Here is a 23764-nt window from a genome sequence, read left to right as displayed (position 1 = left end):
TGAACATTCATCACTGCTCTGAGCTAACATTTTTATCCCAGAAGGATGAAGTGACCATATTTTACTGATCCAGTTGCTGCCTCACCAGTGAGTTTACTACAGGAGGGTCAGGGCAGCTCTCTCTTTGTTGTGTGTGTTGGTTGAGTATTGTTTGCATTTGAAAATGCTTAATCCTAAAATTGCTTTGCAGGACTGTCCTGAAACCATAATTATATTAAGTCCTCTAGAAAAGAATGAGAAAATTCAAAAGCTTTGGAGCTGAAGATTCATGAGTGATTTGCTGTCTCCACACGCTCAGGCCTGAAGGCAGGTCTTAAAGCTGATACATTCGGAGTCTCAGATAGTAGAGAGAGGCCTCTGTGTTGGCTGAAGGATGATTTCTTCATCCGGCATCAGAAACCCATACAAAATTAAACTCTGTCATGTGAACATATTACTAGCGAAAAATGAAGTAAATCAACAGCAACATAGAATTTAAAATATATCCTCAAGTCTCTGTGCTTTTCTCTGCTTCATCCTCTGATTTCTATTTGCACCTGCTCTGAGTTTTTATGAGAAATGTATCATGGGCAGACTAAATCGGCCATTTGCCTTAAGATTTGGCACATTCTTTAAAAATTTTTTTTACATTTTTAAAAATTGAAATATAGTCAGTTTACAATTTTGTGTCAGTTTCTAGTGTACAGCATAATGTTTTAGTCATACATATACATATATATTCCTTTTCATATTCTTTTTCATTATAGGTTACTACAAGATATTGAATATAGTTGCCTGTGCTATACAATATGAACTTGTTGTCTATCTATTTTATGTATAGTAGTTAGTATCTGCAAGTCCCAAACTCCCAATTTATCCCTTCCCACCCCCTTTTCCCCTCTGGTAACCATAAGTTTGTTTTCTATGTCTGTGAGTCTGTTTCTGTTTTGTAAATAAGTTCATTTTTTAGATTCCACATATAAGTTATATCATATGGTATTTTTCTTTCTCTTTCTGGCTTACTTCACTTAGTATGATGACCTCCAGGTCCATCCATGTTCCTGCAAATGGTATTATTTCATTCTTTTTTATAGCTGAGTAATAGTCCATTGTGTATATATACCACAACTTCTTTATCCAGTCATCTGTTGATGGACATTTAGGGTGTTTCCATCTAGACTTGGCATATTCTTGCAGCATAATAGCTTCCTCTCCTTGTTGTAGGTTGACTGTTACAGACTCAGATGGAGCCACTAACTCTACAACGGCAGCCCTAGTAGTCAACAGTGCTGTGGACCATCCACCAGTTGCCAACGCGGGACCAAATCAGACTATAACTTTACCTCAAAACTCCATCACTTTGAATGGAAACCAGAGCAGTGATGATCACCAGATTGTCCTCTATGAGTGGTCCCAGGGCCCTGGGAGTGAGAGTAAAGAGGTGACCATGCAGGTAAGTTCTCTGTCCTGCCTTCAGACATTTATTTGTCTGCCTGTCCATCTGTCCTTGCATTCATTCATCCACCCATCCATCCATCCATCCATCAATCCATCCTTTGTTTGGTCTGTCTATCTATCTATCTATCTATCTATCTATCTATCTATCTATCTATCTATCTATCTAAAATATTGGTGTGAAGGGGCACTTAAATTCAGAAAATATGTTTATAAAATTGTCTTATATATTACAACCATTAGAAGAGTAGCTAACTCACAAATCTTCCAAGTTCATATCACTTCCCACTCTATGGAAAGCCCAGAATAGCAATTAAGTAGGTCCTGTGTTGACAACTTGAACTTGAGGTTAGTTTGGGAAAAGTCTGACCCAACATTTGCTATAGAAATATTATTTTTGATACTACTCAGCCATAAAAACCGACAACATAATGCCATTTGCAGCAACATGGATGCTCCTGGAGAATGTCATTCTAAGTGAAGTAAGCCAGAAAGAGAAAGAAAAATACCATATGAGATCACTCATATGTGGAATCTAAAAAACAAACAAACAAAAACAAAGCGTAAATACAGGACAGAAATAGACTCACAGACAGAGAATACAGACTTGTGGTTACCAGGGGGGTGGAGGGTGGGAAGGGAAAGACTGGGATTTCAAAATTGTAGAATAGATAAACAAGATTACACTGTATAGCACAGGGAAATATACATAAAATGTTATGATAACTCACAGAGAAAAAAATGTGACGATGAGTGTGTATATGTACATGAACGACTGAAAAATTGTGCTGAACACTGGAATTTGACACAACAGTGTAAAATGATTATAAATCAATAAAAAATGTTAAAAAAAGAAATATTATTTTTGTATTAAGAAAAACCTTAAAAATAACCTAATCTAAACCTCATTGTCAGAAAAATTCCTTTTTATTTTGTTTGTCCTATGTTTAGAAACTTCATGTTACCTTTTTTGGATTCTGTGATCTCTTGTTCATCTTTTTGTGTTTACCTTTTGATTTGTTCAAATCTCTAATATATTTGTTTAAAGACAGAATAACCTTGAAACTTTGCTGGGTGTGCTTGCGTGCGTGAGTGTGTGTGAGCTGCCTGCTTCTTCTTTTGGTGATGGCCAGAAGTATTTTTTTCTGTTGCTAACCAGCTTGGTATCTTTGAAGTCATGTTGTTATTTAGGAGTTTAATGGAAAAAATATAGTACCTTATGTTGCCACCTTCCTCAGTTCCTTCAAGCTCCATCTCACCAGTCCAAGACAATTTCTTACTAGTATTTGTGATGAAGTCAGACATTTCATGGAAACTGACCTACTTTACTCTTGATATTTCTGGAAAGTACTTTGCAATTGGGATGAATTAAAAATGACTGATTGGGTTCATGGAACTTAAAAGAGCCATGAGTCCTCCAGATAGCCTTGGAGAGCACTTGGCATAGTGGCCATCTCTACTTAAGGGTTATGGCAGGTGTGGTGTTCGCTTTTGTTGGGTTAAGAATTCTGGCAATATAGTGAAAAATCAAACAACATGGAGAAATCTCCAAAAACAAAATGTTAGATAAAAAAGCAAGTTATAGAAAGATCATACTAAATGACACTATGCATGTGAAGTTTAAAAAACGTGCCAAACAATGCTGTATATTTTAGTGTAAAAAAAAAAGAATTCTGATTTAGAGGGATTTGTTTACAAAACAAGAAGATAGGATATTTTGTCTTTCCTCAATTAAAAAATATTCCAAATTATCTTTCACTTAATTGTTGAGAATTTTGTGCTCAGAGTTAATGCCCCAGTACCTCCATGCCTGATGAACATGTATCCAGAGGAGGTCACTGGTCCAGAAACACAGAGCTAGCCTCCCTACTCTCCACACCTGCCACCTGCTGCAGACACTCAAAGATTATTCACAGTAACAGTATTACTGCCTTGCAGTTGATAGATTCAGATGTCAAAAAGGGTAATGCTTTTTATTCACTGGGATGCTCACAAAGATCAGCTCTTAAATTGGTCTAAAAATTGTGAAGGCAAGCAGCAGAGGCTAAGCTCTGGACTAGGGAAGGTCATTGAAGCCTGTGCCACTACCTGAATCATTTGGCTGTTTTGGAGGGGTGCTCAGTGAGTTAGTCTGCTCAGTTCCCGTTTGCCACAAGGTTCCTTTTTATTGTGTGCATAAGCAGTCACGTAACCATATTAATTTTTGAGGCAAGTACTAGGAAATTATACCTTCTCCATAGAGCACTTCAGGGAAAAAGTACTTTGCTTATTTAGTCAAAGTAGGGAAAAGGACTTTTTTTTAATACATTCTTAAAAGAATGCATTTCATATTTCAGAAGTTCCCCTTGTGATAACACAACTGATTTTCTATCAATTTTCCCATTAAAACTTAAAAAAAAGAACATGCAGATATATTTATCTTTAGGAATCTTGGAATCAGTTAAAGTAAATATAATAGAGCTTAAAATTAAAAATCCTTTTCATGATGGCATGAGCTGCAAACATAAGCAATAATTGAAAATATTACCAATAACACAGCAGCAATAAAAAGAAAGGGTATTAATCTGAAGGCAACGAGTAGTTAACCACTATATACTCAACTTAAAAAAATGCCTTATTGAAAAGTTTTATTGTCCTGGTATTTAAAAAATTTATTCTACAGCAAGGACATACTGTGTAGCACAGGGAACCATATTCAATATCTTATAATAACCTATAATGGAAAAGAATCTGAAAAAGAATATATATGTACAGCTGAACCACTTGGCTGTGCACCTGAAACATTGTCAGGTCAACTGTACTTCAATAAAAATTTATAAAAAGAAATACATTGTCAAATCAACTATGCTTCAAAAAAATTAAAAAAAAGAAATACATGCAAAAAATGAAAAATTCAATTCAAAAGATAACAATAAATGGAGAAAAATAACAAAAAATATTTTTGATTATAAAAGTAAAACAAATTTACTTCCTGTGGTTAAAAAAAAAAAACCCTCAAATTCTGATAAAGTGAAAGTGCTCCTTGACCTCATCCAAGCTCCATTATTTGAGATAATTACTTTTATGAGTTTAATGTGTGTACATTCAGAACTTTTCTGTGTTTGTATATGTGCATATGTGCATGTAGCAATATCAACCATACTGTATTTGTTGTTTCACTTTCTTTTTTTTGCTTCATAATGTGTCTTTGACATCTGTCCACTTTATTATTTATAAATCTACTTTATTATTTTAAATGTCTTTCTTTTTCATAGTGTATCATGCTGGGTTTGGTTATTCCCTTGTTGATGATCATTTAGATTGTTTCCCTTTTTTTTCTTTTTTTTTTTGCTGTTATAAGCAATGCCTCAGTTAGCATCTGTGGGTGAGTCTCCATAATTAAGCACATAGCCACATCTCTAGTGTAGACACTAAGAAGTGGAAATGCTGGGTTGAAAAGTGTCTTCATTTAACACCTGAATGATACCATATGGTATCACTTGAATGTGGAATCTTAAAAAATGACATAAATGAACTTATTTACAAAATAGAAACAGACTCACAGACACAGAAAACACACCTACAGCTGTTGGTGGGGAATGAGGTGGGAAGGGATAAATTGGGAGTTCAGGATTTGCAGATACTAACTACTATATATAAAATAGATAGACAACAGGTTCCTACCACAGAGCACAGGGAACTATATTCAATACCTGGTAATAACCTATAGTGGAATAGAACATGAAGAGGAATATATGTATAAATGTATAACTGAATCACTATGCTGTACACCAGAAACTAACACAACATTGTAAATTGAAGGAAAAAAACCCCAAAAACATTTGAATGGATCTTGCTATATTGGCTTCTAACAATGCTATAATAATTTATATTCCTTCAATAGTGTCTGAGGGTATCCAGTGGACTTTAGATCCCATTTTCCTGGGACATATACATTTTTTAAAAGCAGGATCTCCCTACTTAGTAAAAAGCATTAGTTTTCCATTATGCCATACTAATTACTCGTGCTGCTGTAATATTATTTCTTGTTCATTTTTGTATTTGCCATTACTTAGGGAGTAGAGACACCATACCTTCATTTGTCATCACTGGAGGCAGGAGAGTATACATTTCAGCTGATGGTGACAGATTCTTCAAGGCAACAATCCACAGCTGTGGTCACTGTGACTGTCCAGCCTGGTAGGTGAGATGGGAAAGGGGTTTGGCCCCAGAGATTAAAGCAGAAATGATGCCTGGGCTTCTGGGCTTTAGACAAGCCAGATTTGGTGCAAATTCTCTAAGTCTTTGAACTATTAAGAAATCAGGGCTGCAGAAGCTGAATCTTAATATGAAGCCAGTTTTCTCTGTGGTTCTGAATTATGTCCTGTGTCTCTAAATCATGGCACGAGGGACAGAGTGAGAGCCATCCCCAGAGTCATTCTGGGCTCCGATGCCGCGTTCCGCTCTGCTGCAAAGCTCGAGGGCATTCTTGAAGAGACTGGTGGTTATGTGCGGCTTGATACTCAGATGGCCTGTGTCCAGACACTGGGGAGTTGATACAATTCCACTCCCTGACTTTTGAGGTCTTTTAAAGAACCCAAAGATGTACATATTAGGGAACAGTATTTCTTGCTGTCTGTATCCCCAGTCTCAAACTCAGAATATTTAACTCCTGGGTCAGCTGGGAGACTGCAGTGTTTCACCCCAGGATTCCCAGAGGACATGGTACACTCTAGTAGCTGCCTGATCTGAACATGAGTAATTGGCTTAAATCAAGAAATCAGGGGATGGCAGACTTAATGCAAGGAGATGCTTCTTCATGCCGTTTCTGTATTCTAGAAGACAACAGGCCTCCAGTGGCGGTGGCCGGCCCGGATGAGGAGCTGGTCTTCCCAGTGGAGCGCACAACCCTGGATGGGAGCAGGAGCAGTGATGACCACGGCATTGTTTTCTACCACTGGGAGCATGTCAGGTAGTCAGCCCGTCTCATCACTGGGTGCTGGTTCACGCCCTGGCTGAGTGTTAATATTACCCCTTCCCTGGAGGGTCTAAATCAAACCATCACCTTGAGATTGTTCAGGAGTCAGAATTTAAGCAAGTTTCTAGAACTGGCCTGACACTGTTGATTGAAGACTACATCAGGTGTGGATGGACAAGTTGGGCATTCCTGACAGTGGAGGGAGGTGGAGCCTGGGGCAGGTGGACAGGGCAGTCTTGGTGTGAGGTAGGCTTCATGACAGAAGAGGTTCAGAAGAACCTGCTGTGGTCCTCGCGCAACCCGTCTACACTCATTCAAACCATCTGCAGTGACTGTAGACAACAGAAGTGCAGAATTCAAGGGGTACCTGTATCCTCTAACATTTTCTATGCTTTACATCCTTAATCTCATAGAATCCTAGATCAGTTTTTAAGAGGTAAATAATAATATTATTCCCATCTTAAAGGTGAAGAGACTGAGACTTGCAGAGATGGGTGAGATCACTGGGCCTACGGTTGCCCATGTAGTAAGAGCAGGGCTGGGGCTCCACCCTGGGCCTCTCTGCCTACAGAGCCCACGATCTTCATGACTACACTGTAATTCCTCTCTCCAGTTACCTGGCTCATTCTCGCCTCTTCCAAGGTCTCCCGAAAGACAGCAGAGGATTTCAGCTGATTTTATTCAAAGAAGAAATAGGAGTAGTTTCTAAGATTTCATTTTCTAAGAACAGATCGGTTCATTGACAGCTCAATTTGAAAAAACAAAAACAAAAAATCCCCAAATTCTCTTCCCAGGAATCCAGCAGCCTCTGTCTGAAATAGGCTTTAGCTTGTGACTCTTACACGGAACTAGAGAATATAAATGAATTAAAAGTGATCTAAAAAAAAAGTGATCTTAGAATTCTCTAGATGGTATATATCATTGCTGCGAAAAGAAGCATTATAAGGACACAAACAACATACCTGCCGGCAGCAGAATCCCACACCTCCTGCCTTTTGTCAATGACTGTCCTGTTTCATAGAGGCCCCAGCACGGTGGAGATGGAGAACGTGGACAAAGCTATAGCCACTGTAAGCGGTCTTCAGGTGGGTACCTACCACTTCCGTTTAACAGTGAAAGACCAGCAGGGACTGAGCAGCACGACCACCCTCACCGTGGCCGTGAAGAAGGGTGAGTCAGGGCAGAGGGCGGGTGGATCTGCCGGTGGAGGGAGCCGGGTCGCTGCTGCTTTCCAGACTGATAGACCCTAAGCCAGGCCGTGATTATCTGAAAATGTTAGTGTTAGGTTATCGGTTCACAGCAGGTGCCCATCTCTGCTTGGCCGAGAAAAGGCTACTCTTCTTCTGCCCCCGTTAGCTATTTTCCAGTCTCCCTCTGTGAGCAAACAGTGCTTCCTTTTGTTTGTGGAGTGTACCTTCTAATGGCTTCATTCTCCTTTGACCACTGGCAACTCAAGCCCCATGTCCAAGTGACACCATGATGCTTTGCTTTCTCTCTTCCTTGGAAATCTCAGAGCAGAGATGTTTTCAAGTTCTGTGTTGTTTCTTAATGTGAAATGTAGGGTCTAGTCTTTTGCCATCTTGGTTTAGATACTGATGTCTTTGCTGGTCCTTTGGGAGAGGCTGAAGCAATTTTTTTTAAACAATTTTCTTGTGGTATAATTTCTGTATTGTAAACTACACATATTTTAGATGTACAATTTGAATTTTGGCAAATATATACACCTATGAATTTTATCAGCAAAGTGACATTGGTTTGAGTTTTTCAAACACTTTATTATGGAAGTTTTCAGCCATATACAAAAGTACAGTGGGCAGCCTTAATGCACCATCATAAACTCATCACCCAGCTTCAACAGTTATCAACATTTACTGGTCTTATTTCATCTATCGAGTTGTGTTTTCTTTTATCTTGGTTGAAGCATTTTAAAGCAAACCCTAGGATCATGTCACCTGAAAGATTTGGATTTTTAAAAAGATAATGATTAATAGGAAGAAAGACCAAAGCAGGAGAATAGCAGGGACTTGCAAGAGTCTAAATGAGGGATGGTACAAGCCCTGTTTGAGGCCAAAATACAGGGAGAAGAGGAGGAAAAAAGAGGAATGAGAAAGACATTTTAGAGCCTAAATTCTCAGGACTTGGTAAAATTCTGACTTCAGCATATGCGTGGATGCTGGCGCAGTTATCTGAACTAAGGTTCATGGGAGAGCAGCGGTAGGTGTAGGGGAGGGGTTACACTCAGATTTGGATCTTTTGAATCGGTGGTGATGGAGTATCTGAGTGAGCTGCCTAGGGGAACATGGTGACCAGAGCTCAAGAGTCTGGGGATGTGTGCATAAAAGGAACTGATTGTCTTAATTTCTGGTTTTGAAGCTAGGTGGGGTTTAGGTATTGTGTTGTTGTTGTTTTTTTTTTTTTTTTTTTTACAGAGGGACTTTGGAGCTTACTCAATTTATTGCCCAACTATTTCTAATCTTTCTAGCCTTTCCCCATAACAGCAATGGAATAAAGCCTTCTCAACATCAGATGGTCCCCTGTTGTCCTGAGTCCTCCCCAAAAGGGGGTGGAATGGACAAAATGGACAAACTAGAAAAGGCACCAATTGTCTCTGCGCCAATCTATGGTGTCTTTTCTCAGATTGAAAGTGGCTGGTGACCTATGGGATGTTAATTACTTCCTTGGGTCAATATTTGGTTGTCCTCACCCATTTTCTATTGCTTGACTTATTTTTAGGAGGCATCGGCAAGGGGTCAAATTGAGTCCCAGAACTCCATCGGAACAACTCCATCTGACTTGTAGCATCCTCATCCCCAAATTGGGACTATGTCTTATTATGGTCTCCCCATCACACCCCAGTCTGGCTAGATTCTCTCCAGCCCCTCTCTCCTGAGGCTGTAACATAGAAATGGCTCTTATACTGTTCATTATATTTGACATGCAGTCAGAGTGGTGAAATCTAATTATTTTTTGACACAAGTTCTTTTATTTTACTTAAACAAGCAAGATTTGGCACTACTAGAAACAAAAATATTTCTGGGTCCAGATAGTGTGGACCAGTACAAAATGATCCAGGATGTATTTTAAACCAAGGTATTTTTCCCTATCAGACCCTGGACATAAGTAAGGTCATTATTTCTCTTTTTTAAGAAGAGAAACACTGTAATGATATACAAAATGGCCCAAAAGTACAACTAGCTAAGTGCAAAGAGAGCTTTAAGAAAGTCTATATATTAATTTAAAAAAAGTCTATATATTATCTTCTGGATATTTCAGGCTGAAAATAATGCTTTCTGGATATTTTAAGCCTACATATCTGCAAGATAAAATAGTCATAGGTATTTTATGACACACTTTTATCATCAGTGTTTTAAATCAATTTCTTTGCTTTCATTTTTGCTGTATTTGACTTAGAAAATAATAGTCCTCCCAGAGCCCAGGCTGGTGGCAGACATGTTCTTGTGCTTCCCAATAACTCCATTACTTTGGATGGTTCAAGGTCTACTGATGACCAAGGAGTTGTGTCCTATCTGTGGATCCGGGATGGCCAGAGTCCAGCTGCTGGAGTGAGTACTTGAAGAGAACTGCCCCTGGGCCACTTATCATTACGTCTGTGTTGGTTTGCTAGGGCTGCCAGGGCAAAATACCCCAGACTGGGTGGCTTAAACCACAGGCATTTGTGTTCTCCCAGTTCTGGAGGCTGGGAAGCCCAAGTTCAAGGTGCCAGCCTGTTTGGTTCCTGGTGAGGACTCTCTCTTCCTGGCTTGTGTCCTTCTTGCTATGTCCTCACATGGGAGAGAGAGAAGGGGAGAGAGAGAGCTCTTTGGCATCTCTTCTTACAAGGACACTAATCGTATGGGATCAGGACCCCACCCTTATGACCTCATTTAGCCTTAAGTACCTCTTTTTCTTTTTTAATGGAGGTACTGGGGATTGAACCCAGGACCTCATGCATGCCAAGCATGTACTCTACCACTGAGCTATTTCGCTTCCTACCTCTTAACAGACCCTGTCTCAAGTAGAGTAACATTGGAGGTTAGGGCTTTAATGCATGAGGCGACACATTTAAGTCCATACCAGTGTCACTGTTATGACCCCATCTCCCTTTCCATATTCCCTGCTAAGGTTTATGCTTCTAGGTTTCCTCTGGGGGCTAGAGGCAGGAGCCTGCTGTTCGATTTAAACACATCTGAAACATCTGAAGTCCTTTCTGACTGTTTCCCTGCCCAGACTTTGGACAGGGTAGTAAACCATAGCCTGGAGGGACTTTGAGGCCAAGTCTTCTCCTAGGACTCATCCTGCTCCTCAGCTTTCCCGTTGTTCCTATTTTGGTCCAAGGATTCTTTCCTGTCCCTCAACATTGTATCAGAAATGTCAACAGATCAAGGATTGCTGTTCCCATTTCATAAGTATGGAAAGTTAGATGCAGAGATGGAAAGTGACTAGGCAAAGGTCAACTAACTCCTCCTTATGCAAACCAGATAGACCCAGGTTTCTAGCTCCTGGCAGGTATTTTTCCCCATTGGATGACTCTGCCTCTTAGGCTGTAAATTTAGGTACATCTCCATCCCTGCTGTTGCTAAGGACTTGAGAGACGCAAGTTTACTCCTGGAGCTGTACCAAAGGAGTGGTCACAGGGAAAAAACTGAGAATGCTTTACACTTTCTAAGTACCTCTAGAATAAATACTGTTCAACAAGGTGGTAGATTAGCTTCTAAGTGTAATTATAACAACTCCCTGATCAGAGCACTTGTTACCACTGGTTACCTTTGGTTACCACCCTCTTCTGGTAGCAAGTTCTGAGCAGGGGTCTGGGAGATTCTTCTCAAATTCTCTGAGCAGAGATGTGTTGTCCACGGTGTTTGGGGCCTTGGCTGACATGAAGCTGTTCTGTGAGGTTTGCTTATCAACTAATTTGCCTTAGGGATCAAACTGTGCGGTACTTTGTGTATTCTGGGATTTTAGCAGTTTTTTTCTTTGCATTGTATCAAATTTACCACTGTATGAGTGGAAATTAAACTTTATGTAGTTTGTGTATGTTGTAATGTTTCTTCAAATAAATCTCTCCTATAAATTTTTTAGTAAAGGTTCTTGGGTCATTTGAGAAGGTGAACATGATACACACTGAGGACACCCCAGATGAGAGTGTTGTAAAACTGTGTTTGAAAATAAGACCCAGAAAACCCTTTCGAGAGGGTGCTTCATCCTCCACATCTTTGCCCTAATTTCAGTGGTTTCCCCCTCTGTGGGATGGAATTTGGTAATTCTGAGAGAGCCCTTAGGATGCTCAGCTCAGGAAGTAGTATCTGAGGATTGTGCCTCCTGGTGCTTTAGAGGTGGAAGAGATGCTGAGGATTCTCCAGATCTTCAGCTAACCCACCTCCCTGCTTCCTCTTGGGCCTGCCCCTTAGAGGCATGCATGTATGACAAAGACGGGACACTGAAGTTTGAGATCCCCCAGGCCCAGACATTGGGAACTGAGTGTTGAGTTGTGAACCGGGTTTTTCACAGGATGTCATCGATGACTCTGACCGCAGCGCAGCGCTGCAGCTCACCAACCTGGTGGAGGGGGTCTACACTTTCCGCCTGCGGGTCACTGACAGTCAGGGGGCCTCGGACACGGACACCACCACGGTGGAAGTGCGGCCAGGTATGCTCCCGGGTTTCTGTGTCTGGGTTTGCGGGGCTGGTCTCTGATCCAGATGTCAGCCTTTGAGTCTCTTTGGGGTCGACAGTGGAAATGGTGTGGGAGACCCCCATGGCTTCAGTTCCACGGGTCCCACTTTGAGGCTTTCTGTACACTTGGTTCTCTCTCCCCAGACAGAGCCAGCCTCATCACTCGTTAAGGAAAATTGGATCTGGCAGCAAGAATCCCTTGCCAATTTGGTTTTCCTGCCAGAAGACAATGTCCTAATGAGAAGTGGACACAAGGGCTTCATTCCTGGGAGCAAGAGGGAGGGCAGGTCCAGGGAGATGGCCCTACTGAACCCCAGCGTAAACTGGGCAGCGCCCACACTGCTTGGAGACTAAATTCTCTTTCCAGGCCTGGGGAAGGATGTGAGGGGCCGAAATTTCAAGTGAGCCCAGAGGCTGATTAGGCACATCTGTTTATCATCTGGAGAAAAATTAATAGACAATAAGCTGATATAAAATAAGGAAGAAGTACTCACAGACAGTGGTCTCTGTGGCATTTAGAAAATTTTCTAAGCCCTAAAACCCAAATGTGGAAGTTACTCATGGATTATCTCTTTTTTAAATATTTAAAAAAAATTTTATTTATTTTTTATTGAAATACAGTTGGTTTACAATGTATTAATTCCTGGTATATAGCATAATGATTCAGTTTTATATAATATATGTATATGTTCCTTTTCATATTCTTTTTCATTATAAGCCATTATAAGATATTGAATATATAGTTCCCTGTGCTATACAATAGGACCTTGTTTATTTTATATATAATAGTTAGTATCTGCAAATCCTGAACTCTCAGTTTATCCCTCCATCCCCTCCATTACTCCACTAGTAACCATAAGTTTGTTTTCTATGTCTGTGAGTGTTTCTGTTTTCTAAGTAAGTTCATTTGTGTGTTTTTTTTTTTTTTTGATTGCACATATAAGTGATATCATATGGTATTTGTCTTTCTTTTTCTGGCTTACTTCACTTAGTATGATAATCTCTAGGTCCACCCATTTTGCTGGAAATGACATTATTTCATTCTTTTTAATGGCTGAGTAATATTCCATTGTATAAATATATCACATCTTTATCCAGTCATTTGTCGATGGACATATGTCTTGGCTATTGTATATAATGCTGCTATGAACACTGGGGTGCATGTATCTTTCCAAATTAAAGTTCCCTCCAGATATATGCCCAGGAGTGGGATTGCTGGATCATATGGTAACTCTATTTTTATTTTTTCAAGGAATCTCCATACTGTTTTCCATAGTTACTGGGCCAAACTACATTCTGACCAACAGTGTAGGAGGGTTCCCTTCTCTCCACAGCAGGGATCACTTAAACTAACTCTTACATAGGCCTTGCTCCTTATATTTCAAATCAAGCCTGTGGTTTCCAAGTGGAAAGCCATGTCCTCTCTCTCCCAGACCCTAGGAAGAGCGGCCTGGTGGAGCTGATCCTGCAGGTCGGTGTTGGGCAGCTGACAGAGCAGCAGAAGGACACCCTCGTGAGGCAGCTGGCAGTGCTGCTAAATGTGCTGGACTCGGACATTAAGGTTCAGAAGATCCAGGCCCACTCAGATCTCAGGTATGAGCTGCACACCAGTGTCACCTGAAGCTATTTGTTTCCTCTCTTGTTCTGTATTTTTCCACATATTTATCCCATTCCTATCTTTTTTTCCCTCAAAGGGCAGCAGTAAGGACAACATCATTGCAGGTCCTTCCCACGAGTCTCAGTTAATGTTTGCTGATTGAGAATGTTCTGAATGAAGATGTTAAGGGAACATCAGAGGAAGCTGGGTTTTAGTTCTAGTATCATCATAGGGTGTGCAAATGGTCTGGGGTATACACAGGGCATGTCTCACAGCTAGACTTCATCCCTGTCCCATGTTCATGGGGCTGAGACTTCTCTCAGTGTGAGAGGATCATGGATTCTGGGAGTCTATGAGGTTCAACCTCTGCCTTGATTTCTTACAAGATTTATAATTTTAATTGACTTTTTAAAATAAACTCTTATCCAACCTTTGAACAGTAGAGTGGGATGGAAAGAGAGAGAGAGAGAAAGAATATGGAAATGAAAACCTACTATTCATAGTAAATCCATTTGCCAGTTATTTCAGCTATTCTGTTGATTTTCCAGATAACTGAAATTTACATAGAAAAATACTAAATTAAGAATAATTATTTTAGAAGAAGTCTTTCTAAAGTGAATCATACATTTCCCTTACTTACAAAATCTCTAACACTGAACCGAACACATGTCTGAAACTCAATAGAACCAAAAGTTGTTTCTTTGAAAGATCAACAAAATTGATAAACTTTTAGTTAGACTGACCAAGAGAAAAAGAGAAGACTCAAATTGCTAAAATCTGGAATGAAAGGGGATATCACTACTGACCTTATAGAAATGAAAAGGATTATACTATGAACAACTATATGTCAGCAAATCAGTTAACCTAGTTGAAATGGACAAAATGCTAGAAAGACACAACTTATAAAAACTGACTCAAGAAGAAATAAAAAATTTTAATAGGCCTATAACAAGTGAAGAGATTGAATCAGTCATCAAAAAACTTCCCACAAACCCAGGACCAAATGGCTTCACTGGTGAATTCTACAAAATGTTTAAAGATTTAACACCACTTTCACAAACTCTTCCAAAAAATATAAGAGGAAGGAACACTTCCCAATTTATTCTATGAGTCCAGTTTTACTCTGATACCAAAACTAGACAAAGATAGCACAAAAAGAAAATTGCAGACCAATATATATACCTTATGAATATAGAAGCAAAAATATTCAACAAAACACTATAAAAAATGCATTCAACAACATATATTTTTATTTGTGTATGTATTTTATTGAGCTATAATTGACATACATTGTGTAAGTTTAAGGCATACAACATCTTGATTTTGTATATTTATATATTACAATATGATTACCACTGTAGAGTTAGCTAACAGCTCTCTCACATCACATAATTATTTCTTTTTTTTGTGGTGGGAAAAATTAACATCTCGCCTCTTAGTAACTTTGAAGTTTATAATAGAATATTATTGACTATAATCAGTATGTTGTGCATTAAATCTCCAGGACTTATTTATCTGCTGGCAAGTTTATACCCTTAAACAACATTTCACCCAAGAACCACCACTCTACCTTCTGTTTTTATGAGTTTGGCTTTTTAAGATTCCACATATGAGTGATATTGTACAGTATTTGTCTTTCTCTGTGTGACTTATCTCACTTAGCAAAATGCCCCCAGGGACCATCCACGTTGTCTCGAATAGCAGGATTTCCTTCTTTATCATGGCTGAATAATATTCCAGTGTGTGTGTGTGTGTGTGTGTGTGTGTGTGTGTGTGTGTATGTGTGTGTATGCCATTTTCTTTATCCATTCATCCTTTGATGGACACTTAGGTTGTTTCCATATCTTGGCTATTGTGAATAATGCTGCAGTAAACATGGGAGTACAGATATCTCGTTGATATCCTATTCTCATCTCCTTTGGCTATATGCCCAGGCATAGGCTTGCTGGCTCCATCCATCAACATGTTGAAAGGATTAGACACCATGGCTAAGTGGGATTTATCCCAGAAAGGCAGGGTGAGTCAACACATGAAAATCAATAAATATAGTAAATCACATTAATAAAGGACAAACGCAATGTGATCATCTTAATAGACACAGAAACAGCATTTGACAAAATTTTCATGGTAAAAACTTGTAGGTTGAATTGTGTCTCCCCAAAAGATATGTTCAAGCCCTAACCCCTAGTACCTGTGAATGTGACCTTATTTGGAAATAGAATTGTTACAGATGGAATTAGTTAAGATTAGGTCATACTGGGGTAGGGTAGACCCTTAATCCGATATGACTGTGTCCTTTTAAGAAGAGAAGAGACACAGAGACAGACACACAGGGAGAACACCATGTGATAATGGAGACAGAGATGGAGTGATATGTGTACAAGCCACAGAACACGAACGGTTGCCAGCAACACCAGAAGCTAAAGGCACGGGCTCCCTAGAGCCTTCAGAGAGAGGATGGTCCTGCCAACACCTTGATTTTGGAATTCTAGCCTCTAGTACTGTGGGAGAATATATTTCTGTTGTGTGAAGCCACCCAGTTTATGGTACTTTTTTATGGCAACGTTTGGAAACTAATACAAATTTGAATAGAAATCTATCCAAAGAAGTTATACAAATGGCCAACAAGCACATGAAAAGATGCTTAACATCATTAGCTATTAGGGAAATGTGAATCAAAATCACATTGAGATAACACTTCACATCCACTAGGATTGCTATAATCTGAAAGACAGGCTATCACAATTGTTGGCCAGTATGTGGGGAAAAATTGGAACACTCCTACATTGCTGGTGGGAATGTAAATGGTGCAGCCACTATGGAAGACAGTTTGTCATTTCCTCAAAATGCTAAACATGAAGTTACCATATGACCCAGTAATTCCACTCCTAGATATGTATATATATATATACGCCCAAGAAAAATGATAAACATATGTCCATATAAAATATTGCATATGAATGCTCACAGTGGCATTATTCATATGGCCAAAAAGTAGGTACAATCCAAATGTTATCAATTGATGAGTGGATAAATAAAATGAGATATATTTATACAATGGAATATTATTTGGCAATTAAAAGGAAGGCAGTATTGATATATGCTACAACTTGGATGAACTTTGAAAACATTACGCTAAGTGAATGAAGCCAGACACAAAATGCCTCCTGTATATTCCATTTATATCAAAAGTCCGAAAGAGTCAAACCCATAGAGACAGAAAGGAGATCAGTGGTTTTCAGGAGCTGTGGACCATGGGGGCTGGGTGCTCATGGGGATGGAGTTTCTTTCTGTGAAAATGTTCTGGAGCCGGATGGTGATGATGGTGGCACAACGTCGTGAGTATACAAAAGGGCACTGAATTGTGCATGTTATAAGGGTGAATTTGATAAATTATATCAGAAAAAAAGGTAAAAATAAAATTGTGTCTGAAAGTTCTCGTTCGGTGTCTGGTTGTTTCTGTTGGTCCACATGTACACATTGCTCCTTTTGTCTGAAGATCTGTCATCGCTGAGCTCTGGGGCCAAAGAGCCTTTATTTGGGAGTAGGAACAGATTTGTTCCTTGGTCCACAGAATACGCCCCTCTGTCCTTGCCAAGTCACAGAGCTGTGACAGTCTGTCCTCGAGCTCCACAGGTCAGCTGACGGGAGTGGACTCATCATGTTGGTCACTACCTGACCATGTGGCTGTCCTCTCTGTCTCCTCTGCAGCACCGTGGTCGTGTTTTATGTGCAGACTGGGCCACCTTTCAAGGTCCTCAAAGCTGCTGAAGTGGCCCGAAATCTGCACAGGCGGCTCTCAAAGGAAAAGGCTGATTTCTTGCTTTTCAAAGTCTTGAGGATTGACACAGTTGGTATGTCCCCTCCAGAAGTATTCTTTTTGAACTTTAATTTTAATTTTTTATAGTTCAAGTAATGTAAATATCTGATTATGTTTAGAACTGGATACCACTGAGCTGGACATCCTACCCAATTGAATGCAACGAGAGCCTTATAGAAACATTAAGTAACTGCCCAGGTTACAGTAAAAGATTTCTCGGAGGACGTGAAATATGGTTTGGTTCCAATGTGGCAGGACAGCGGCCAGGACTCATGGTTGTTTTTTGTTTTTGCTTTTTAATTTAAGTGGGAATGAATTTCAATATTTAATTATTTTTCTAATTTCTCCATGTCAGCCCCTACAAGAATATTCTAAAAGAATCAGATTTGCTAATTATGGCTACGTTTTACTGGCACAGATAGAGGACATGGGGACATCTTCCCTTTAGCATCCAGAGATTTGTTTTGCATTTATCTCTCTAATCAGTTTCCTGCAACACATTTTTGCCAACTACGCTTTATATTTGAGGGAAACCGGATAGAAACAACAGTCATGGTCAGTTTTTAAAACTATAGTCTCACATGCTGGTCATTGTCAGAAATATCATAATTAAATGGTCAGAACACTGTTAAAGACAAATAAGTATTATTGGCTGGAGAAGCCAGGTTTATATAATTTATTGGCCTGGGTCATCATGCCTTAGGCTGTGATGATGGTGTTATGTAGACTGTTGGAAATTTAAGAGGGCATGCAAGTTCCTTCCAGCTGCACCTCCTAGCCCCTTGCTTGTCACCTCTTCCTGGCACCAAACATATGTGGATGGAAGTGTAGTCTTTATCCCAGGTCTCTGTCCCTACCTTATGAGGAACATGAATCCCTTACGTTAAAGTGGTCGTTTCAGTGGACACTGAGGACTGTGAGAGTTACCAGGGACATGATAATATTTGGGTAGTAAAATTTAATTTCTTTCAGATCATCTGTCCACAATTGACTCTCTTTGTAATATGGAATAAATTAATTTTTTAATAATTCATTTTTTTCTAGCTATAAAAGTAATATTTATTTATTGTAGGAAATTTGGAATATCCAGAAAGATGAAACATTTTAAATAATCCTCTTGATTCTAGAACCTAGAATTCCCACCCCCCAAAGAGAACTTTTTAAATATTTTGATTTTTTCCTTCTCGTTCCCCCATTTCTAAGAACATTTAATACAATCAGGATAATTGTGTGTGTGTGTGTGTGTGTGTATGCTTTTTAACTTCAAATCATATTATGGTCATTTTCCCAAATCTTTTAAAATTTATCCCTCAGTAAGCTATTCACAGCCATGTAGTGGTACATCCTGGATGTGTTCCACAATTTATGCAACTGACCCTCTACTCACAGACATTCAAATTGATTTAAATAATGCTACAGTGTAGATAAATCTTTGTGCATAGCCACAATCATTTTCATTGGATAAATTTTTAGAATTTATCTTTCTTTTTTTATTTATTTAATTTTTTATTGAAGCATTGTTGATTTACAATGTTGTGTTAGTTTCTGGTGATTCAGTTATACATTTATACATTAGAATTTATCTCTTTTAAGCCAGAGGGTGCTACGTTTCTAAGGCTTTTGTTACACGGCACAGGTATTGGCTTATTCCTGCCATTTGCTTCCCAATGAGATTGTCAACAGAGACTCTTGATTCAACCAGATGCCCTATTCAGGGCCCATGCTATGAAGGGACACGGGCTGAAGCCAGGGACCCACCTTTTCTCTGTGGTGACCTCTGCCCCTCTTGCCTCTTTGCAGGGTGCCTTCTGAAGTGTTCCGGGCATGGTCACTGTGACCCCATCACAAAGCGTTGCATTTGCTCTCAGTTGTGGATGGAGAACTTCATCCAGCGTTACATCCGGGATGGGGAGAGCAACTGCGGTGAGTCCCGGCGTGGGGTGGCCTTGGGCAGGAGCCTTAAGACTTCTCTTTCTGAAATGTCAGAAAGGTCTGCTGAGCTGTGCAGAAATCCAACACTTTTCTCACCCAAAGCCAAGTGAACCAGCTCACGTGGTGCAGGGTTAAGATCCCGCAGTTCACCTTGGGGGTGTGGTTAAGGCTCTTCCGTGAGACTTCCTGATGAGGAAGCTCACTTTGGTGGAGCAGCTTTGCTCACCATCGCTGGCATTTGCTGAGAAGGTTGCTCTGGGTTACATGGTCCCCCTTTCCAGATGGCTCCTGCCTTGGTGGAGCTGAGTGTGACCTTCTGGGGAAGTGGCCCCTGGTGAGGACCTGCCGGAATCAGGTTGCAAGAGAACTGGCCCACTCTTGCAGGCTGTCTGCCCAAGCAGGTGCCAAAATTTGGAGCTGTTGCCTCAGCCGGCCAAGCTGGTGCCCTTGGGTCTCTTCTGAGGAGGAAACTATTTTAATGCCAGTCTTTTTCTAAGAGTAATTTTGTTGTCTTGGGCCTCCAGATGGACATAATTGGCAAAAAAATTTGGAAGAGTTGACTGCCAAATTATGTTCCTACTCTCTACTGCATAAAAAAATTTGAAAATAGCCAGCCCTCAGATCATCATTTTAAGGAGTATGTATGACATTTAGTAGAGTTAAGCCTTGTGTCTTTGCTGCCTTGTTTTTGTTTTGTTTCTGAAATGCTGTTGCAAAGCTTATTACACTGGAATTCTGCAGGGATGTGGAAGGAATGAAGATTAGGTCGTTTCTGAGTGGCTGTCTGGCTCTGTGAAGTATCTTCCTGTCATAAATGCCATACAATTACTTCATTTGCTTTGTTCAAACCAGGCCAGAACTATTTTCCAGGTTCTGTGATTCTGGATGAATCACATCCAGATCTGGATGGTGAATATTTTAATGGGACTTACATGGCTGTTTAAGAGGCCTCCCTTCTTAACTGATGAATCTTTTAGGTTTTTTCAGATTATTCTTTCTGTTCTCACATCAGCGTGAAATATGTGTTCCATGAGGCCCCTGAACCAGCAGGGGGGAAAGTAGGCTGGTTTTAAGTCCTTGTGGGTTTATTTGTACTTCACCTTGCTTAGGCTCTGAGACCAGCCTGGCGAGGTGGTGGCAACACCACAGATGGCCTTTGCTTGGAAGGACTCAGAAATACTCACCGTGAGTCACTGAAATAAAGCTGTTTTGCAAGCGGTATGTAACCCGTCTGCTCCGGTTTCCTTGTGTTTCAGAGTGGAGTGTGTTCTATGTGATGATCCTGGCGTTCACTCTCGTGGTGCTAACAGGGGGTTTAACGTGGCTTTGCGTCCGCTGCTGCAGGAGGTACCTGGCATGCTTATTTATTTGTTTGAAATAAAGACGCAGCATTAAATGTGATATGACCGTTTTAGCGGCTTTTGCTCAGGGTTGTTGACCTGCCAGACTGTTTGACACTCCTTTTTATGAAGACCAACTTGACTTTAAAAGCACTTTATAAGGCATTCTCCCCCACAAGACATATGTGCCTGGAGAAATGGAATAACCCTAGAGGCAGCTTTTTCTCCTTGCAGCTCTCATAGCTTCTAGAAGTTTCAGTGATTCTGTCTCAAATCTAACGTTCTTTTCTGTCAGTCTCACATACGGTCACTAGCACGCCACCTAAGGGGCCTGACTAACCTGCCTTCCGTAGACAAAGGAGTTCTAGAAGTATACTGATACAGATGGTAGGTTTTCATATTTTACTTATGTGCAGCAACAATCTAATCTCCCTGAATTCTAGTTTATAAACACAAAACTTTAAGTGAAGTGATACCATCACCAAAGAGGAGTTTTGCTTTAAGTTTTTCCTTTGTTTTCCTCCCTGCCCCTGCCCCGCCCCCCGCCATGGAGCTGACCTCTGAGAAACCCCAGAGCTGCCTAATTGTCTGAACCTTCCAGAACCCCATGCCCGACCCTCTGTGAGGAGATTTATAGGGACAGTGATTCCGCAAGTCTTCAGAAGACAGCATTGGGCCCACTTTCCTATGTGAAACTCTATGAATGCTCTCCAAAGAAGACATGAAAAAAAAAAAAAAAGGTATACCATAATAATAGTTATTTTTCAGAGACCACTCATAAAGGATTTTACTTTTATTTGTGGTTACTTTGACAAAGGTAGGCCTGGGGAAAGAGAGTCCCGGCAGAGGCACTTAGAGGCCCACCTTCCATTAAGATTTCCCAGAAGCATCTGGGATGACAGTCACCCTGCTGTGCTTGGCTTCAGAAGTTCTGCAGCTTCGGGACACATGTATCAGGTTGATGAGGAGGAGGAGGGAAGTGACTGGCTGTGAGCATCTGTTAAGTATTTGCCATTGTGGTGAATGGCTTGAAGTGCTTTCCATGTATTGTTGTTTGTTGTGTTTAGTCCTCCTAGCAACCATATGGAAAGGGGCTATTCTTACTCCCATTTTACAGCTGGGAACATGGAGTCACTGAGATCACAAAGAATGACCTCCAGGTCACCCAGCTAGTAAACCCAAGGTTAGATGCCCCTGCTCTTAATCACCAAGCTATCAGAAAAATGCCTTTGTTCTCCACACATCTTACCATAGTTCTGATGTGTATTTTCAAATGATCCTCTGACGCCTAGGATGAGGTACATAGGATTGTGTTGTGAAAAGATGAAAGAGATTGGGTTGTTGCTAATTCATCTGGGGAATTTATTATAATCTCTGTTGGTTTTCTTTCTGATGGCTAGTTGTGTCATCTCTTCATTACTGCATCTCTGGACGTCCCAGGGTAGGATAAGTTCAGGGGAAAACTTGCTCATCCATGTTTTTCTCAGGAAGGAATTACTCGTGGAGAAGAGCTTGCAGGGCCAACACACAGGGATTGAGAGTTGCTGGACAGGCCTCTGGCACCTCGCCGGGGGCTTAGCTGAAGGCCTGCAGTTAGGTGGGTGATGACAGTGTGGCTGTTCTCACTCTGACGTGTGATGCATGATGTACCTCGGACACAGTGAACTCAGACCTGGCTGTGCACACTTATTGTGAATAAAAGAAGAGAACGTAATAACATCCTGAAGGCAAAACATTTACTGCAGTGTCCTCCCTGAGTTTTAAACCTTGGATCCCAGTTACCTTTCTGAGAATCTGAGTTGATTTTTTTCTTTGTTCTTTTCAGACGAAAAAGGACTAAAATAAGGAAAAAAACAAAGTACACCATCCTGGATAACATGGATGATCAGGAAAGGATGGAGCTGAGGCCCAAATATGGTAAGGCAGTCTCCAGGATGGTTTCCTGGTGCCTTTACAGGAAGTGATCCAGGTGACTGAGAGTCACCTTGAGAGATGGGAGAACAGCGGGCTGGAGGCGGTGCTTTAACTGGGAAAGAAGAGTGGGGCTGGGATTCTGTGAAGAAAATCAACATACATCAGTGCCGGGGATATGCTAACTAGGAGGCGATAGCGGTGTTATGCATTTAATGAAATTTTGGCAAAGGGCTTTGAGGCATGAATGAGTGGAGGGTTAGGAAATACATCTTACCGGTTGAACACGTACCAAATGACCCCAGAAATCAGACTGCTTTTCAAACAGGTGTCCCCAGTGCCTGGCTTTTCTCTCCCCGTGGTTGGTGGATGTGGGCCTGGGAAACTGTGTCACGCAGCTCACTGCTGAACGCTGTTCCCTTTAGGTCTGCCACACACAAAATGCTGCAAACTAACATTTGGACTTCAAAGATTTTCCAGCAGCTGCGTTAGCTAATTCGCCACATACAGAAATGGACACAAAAACTTTCATAGCAAATTGACTTGCTTCACCATTTGAATGGACCCCTATGCTTAGAACTCCCCCTCACCCACCTCGGTTACCTTTCTGAATTCTCACTTATTAACTCTGGGAGACTCTCTGAACCTTCTCTCGCCCTCTGAGGCTGCTTTGCACAGATCCTCTGGATTTGTCATAATTCTAGATTTATGACTAAACTCTCACAGAGGGGGGAAGGCATAGCTCAGCAGTAGAGGGTGTGCTTTACATGTGCAAGGTCCTGGGTGCAGTCCCCAGTGCCTGCATTAAAATAGATAGACAGACAGACAGACAGACCGACTGACCTAATTACCTCCTCCCACCGCACCCCCCAAAAAAAACCCGAAAAACAAAGCTGGAATAAACTAATTCTTACGGAGGGCTGTAATCACTTTCAGAGCTGTGAGATGCGAAACACTGTCCATAGTCAATGTTGAGTGTCTCCCCTCTGCACAGACCCGGGTGAGGCCCTAGGGACAGGGGAAGAATGAAGCACAGGACCTGCCTTTACAGTTGCCCAGAGCCCAGGGGAGGATACTTAAAACTGGAGTTTGGGGTCCTA

The 23764-nt window shown here is 40.7% G+C and overlaps 1 protein-coding gene across 3 annotated transcripts in view; it reads left to right on the top strand.

The window, feature by feature from the left end:
• KIAA0319 (KIAA0319 ortholog) overlaps nt 1-23764 on the top strand; it is a 65825-nt gene that overhangs the window by 37293 nt on the left and 4768 nt on the right. For all 3 annotated transcript variants that reach the window (XM_031435117.2, XM_031435115.2, XM_064476239.1), the window contains 11 exons: nt 1204-1432; nt 5490-5613; nt 6253-6385; nt 7413-7561; nt 9803-9954; nt 11900-12038; nt 13498-13657; nt 17373-17515; nt 19282-19404; nt 20670-20760; nt 22579-22670. In XM_031435117.2, the coding sequence (XP_031290977.2) occupies nt 1204-1432; nt 5490-5613; nt 6253-6385; nt 7413-7561; nt 9803-9954; nt 11900-12038; nt 13498-13657; nt 17373-17515; nt 19282-19404; nt 20670-20760; nt 22579-22670 (1535 nt within the window). The remainder of the gene's footprint in view (nt 1-1203; nt 1433-5489; nt 5614-6252; nt 6386-7412; nt 7562-9802; nt 9955-11899; nt 12039-13497; nt 13658-17372; nt 17516-19281; nt 19405-20669; nt 20761-22578; nt 22671-23764) is intronic.

Source organism: Camelus dromedarius, chromosome 19, assembly GCF_036321535.1.
Source record: "Camelus dromedarius isolate mCamDro1 chromosome 19, mCamDro1.pat, whole genome shotgun sequence".
NCBI classification, from domain to species: domain Eukaryota; kingdom Metazoa; phylum Chordata; class Mammalia; order Artiodactyla; family Camelidae; genus Camelus; species Camelus dromedarius.
The sequence above is the reverse complement of the archived record's forward strand: the minus strand, read 5'-3'. Positions and strand labels throughout refer to the sequence as shown.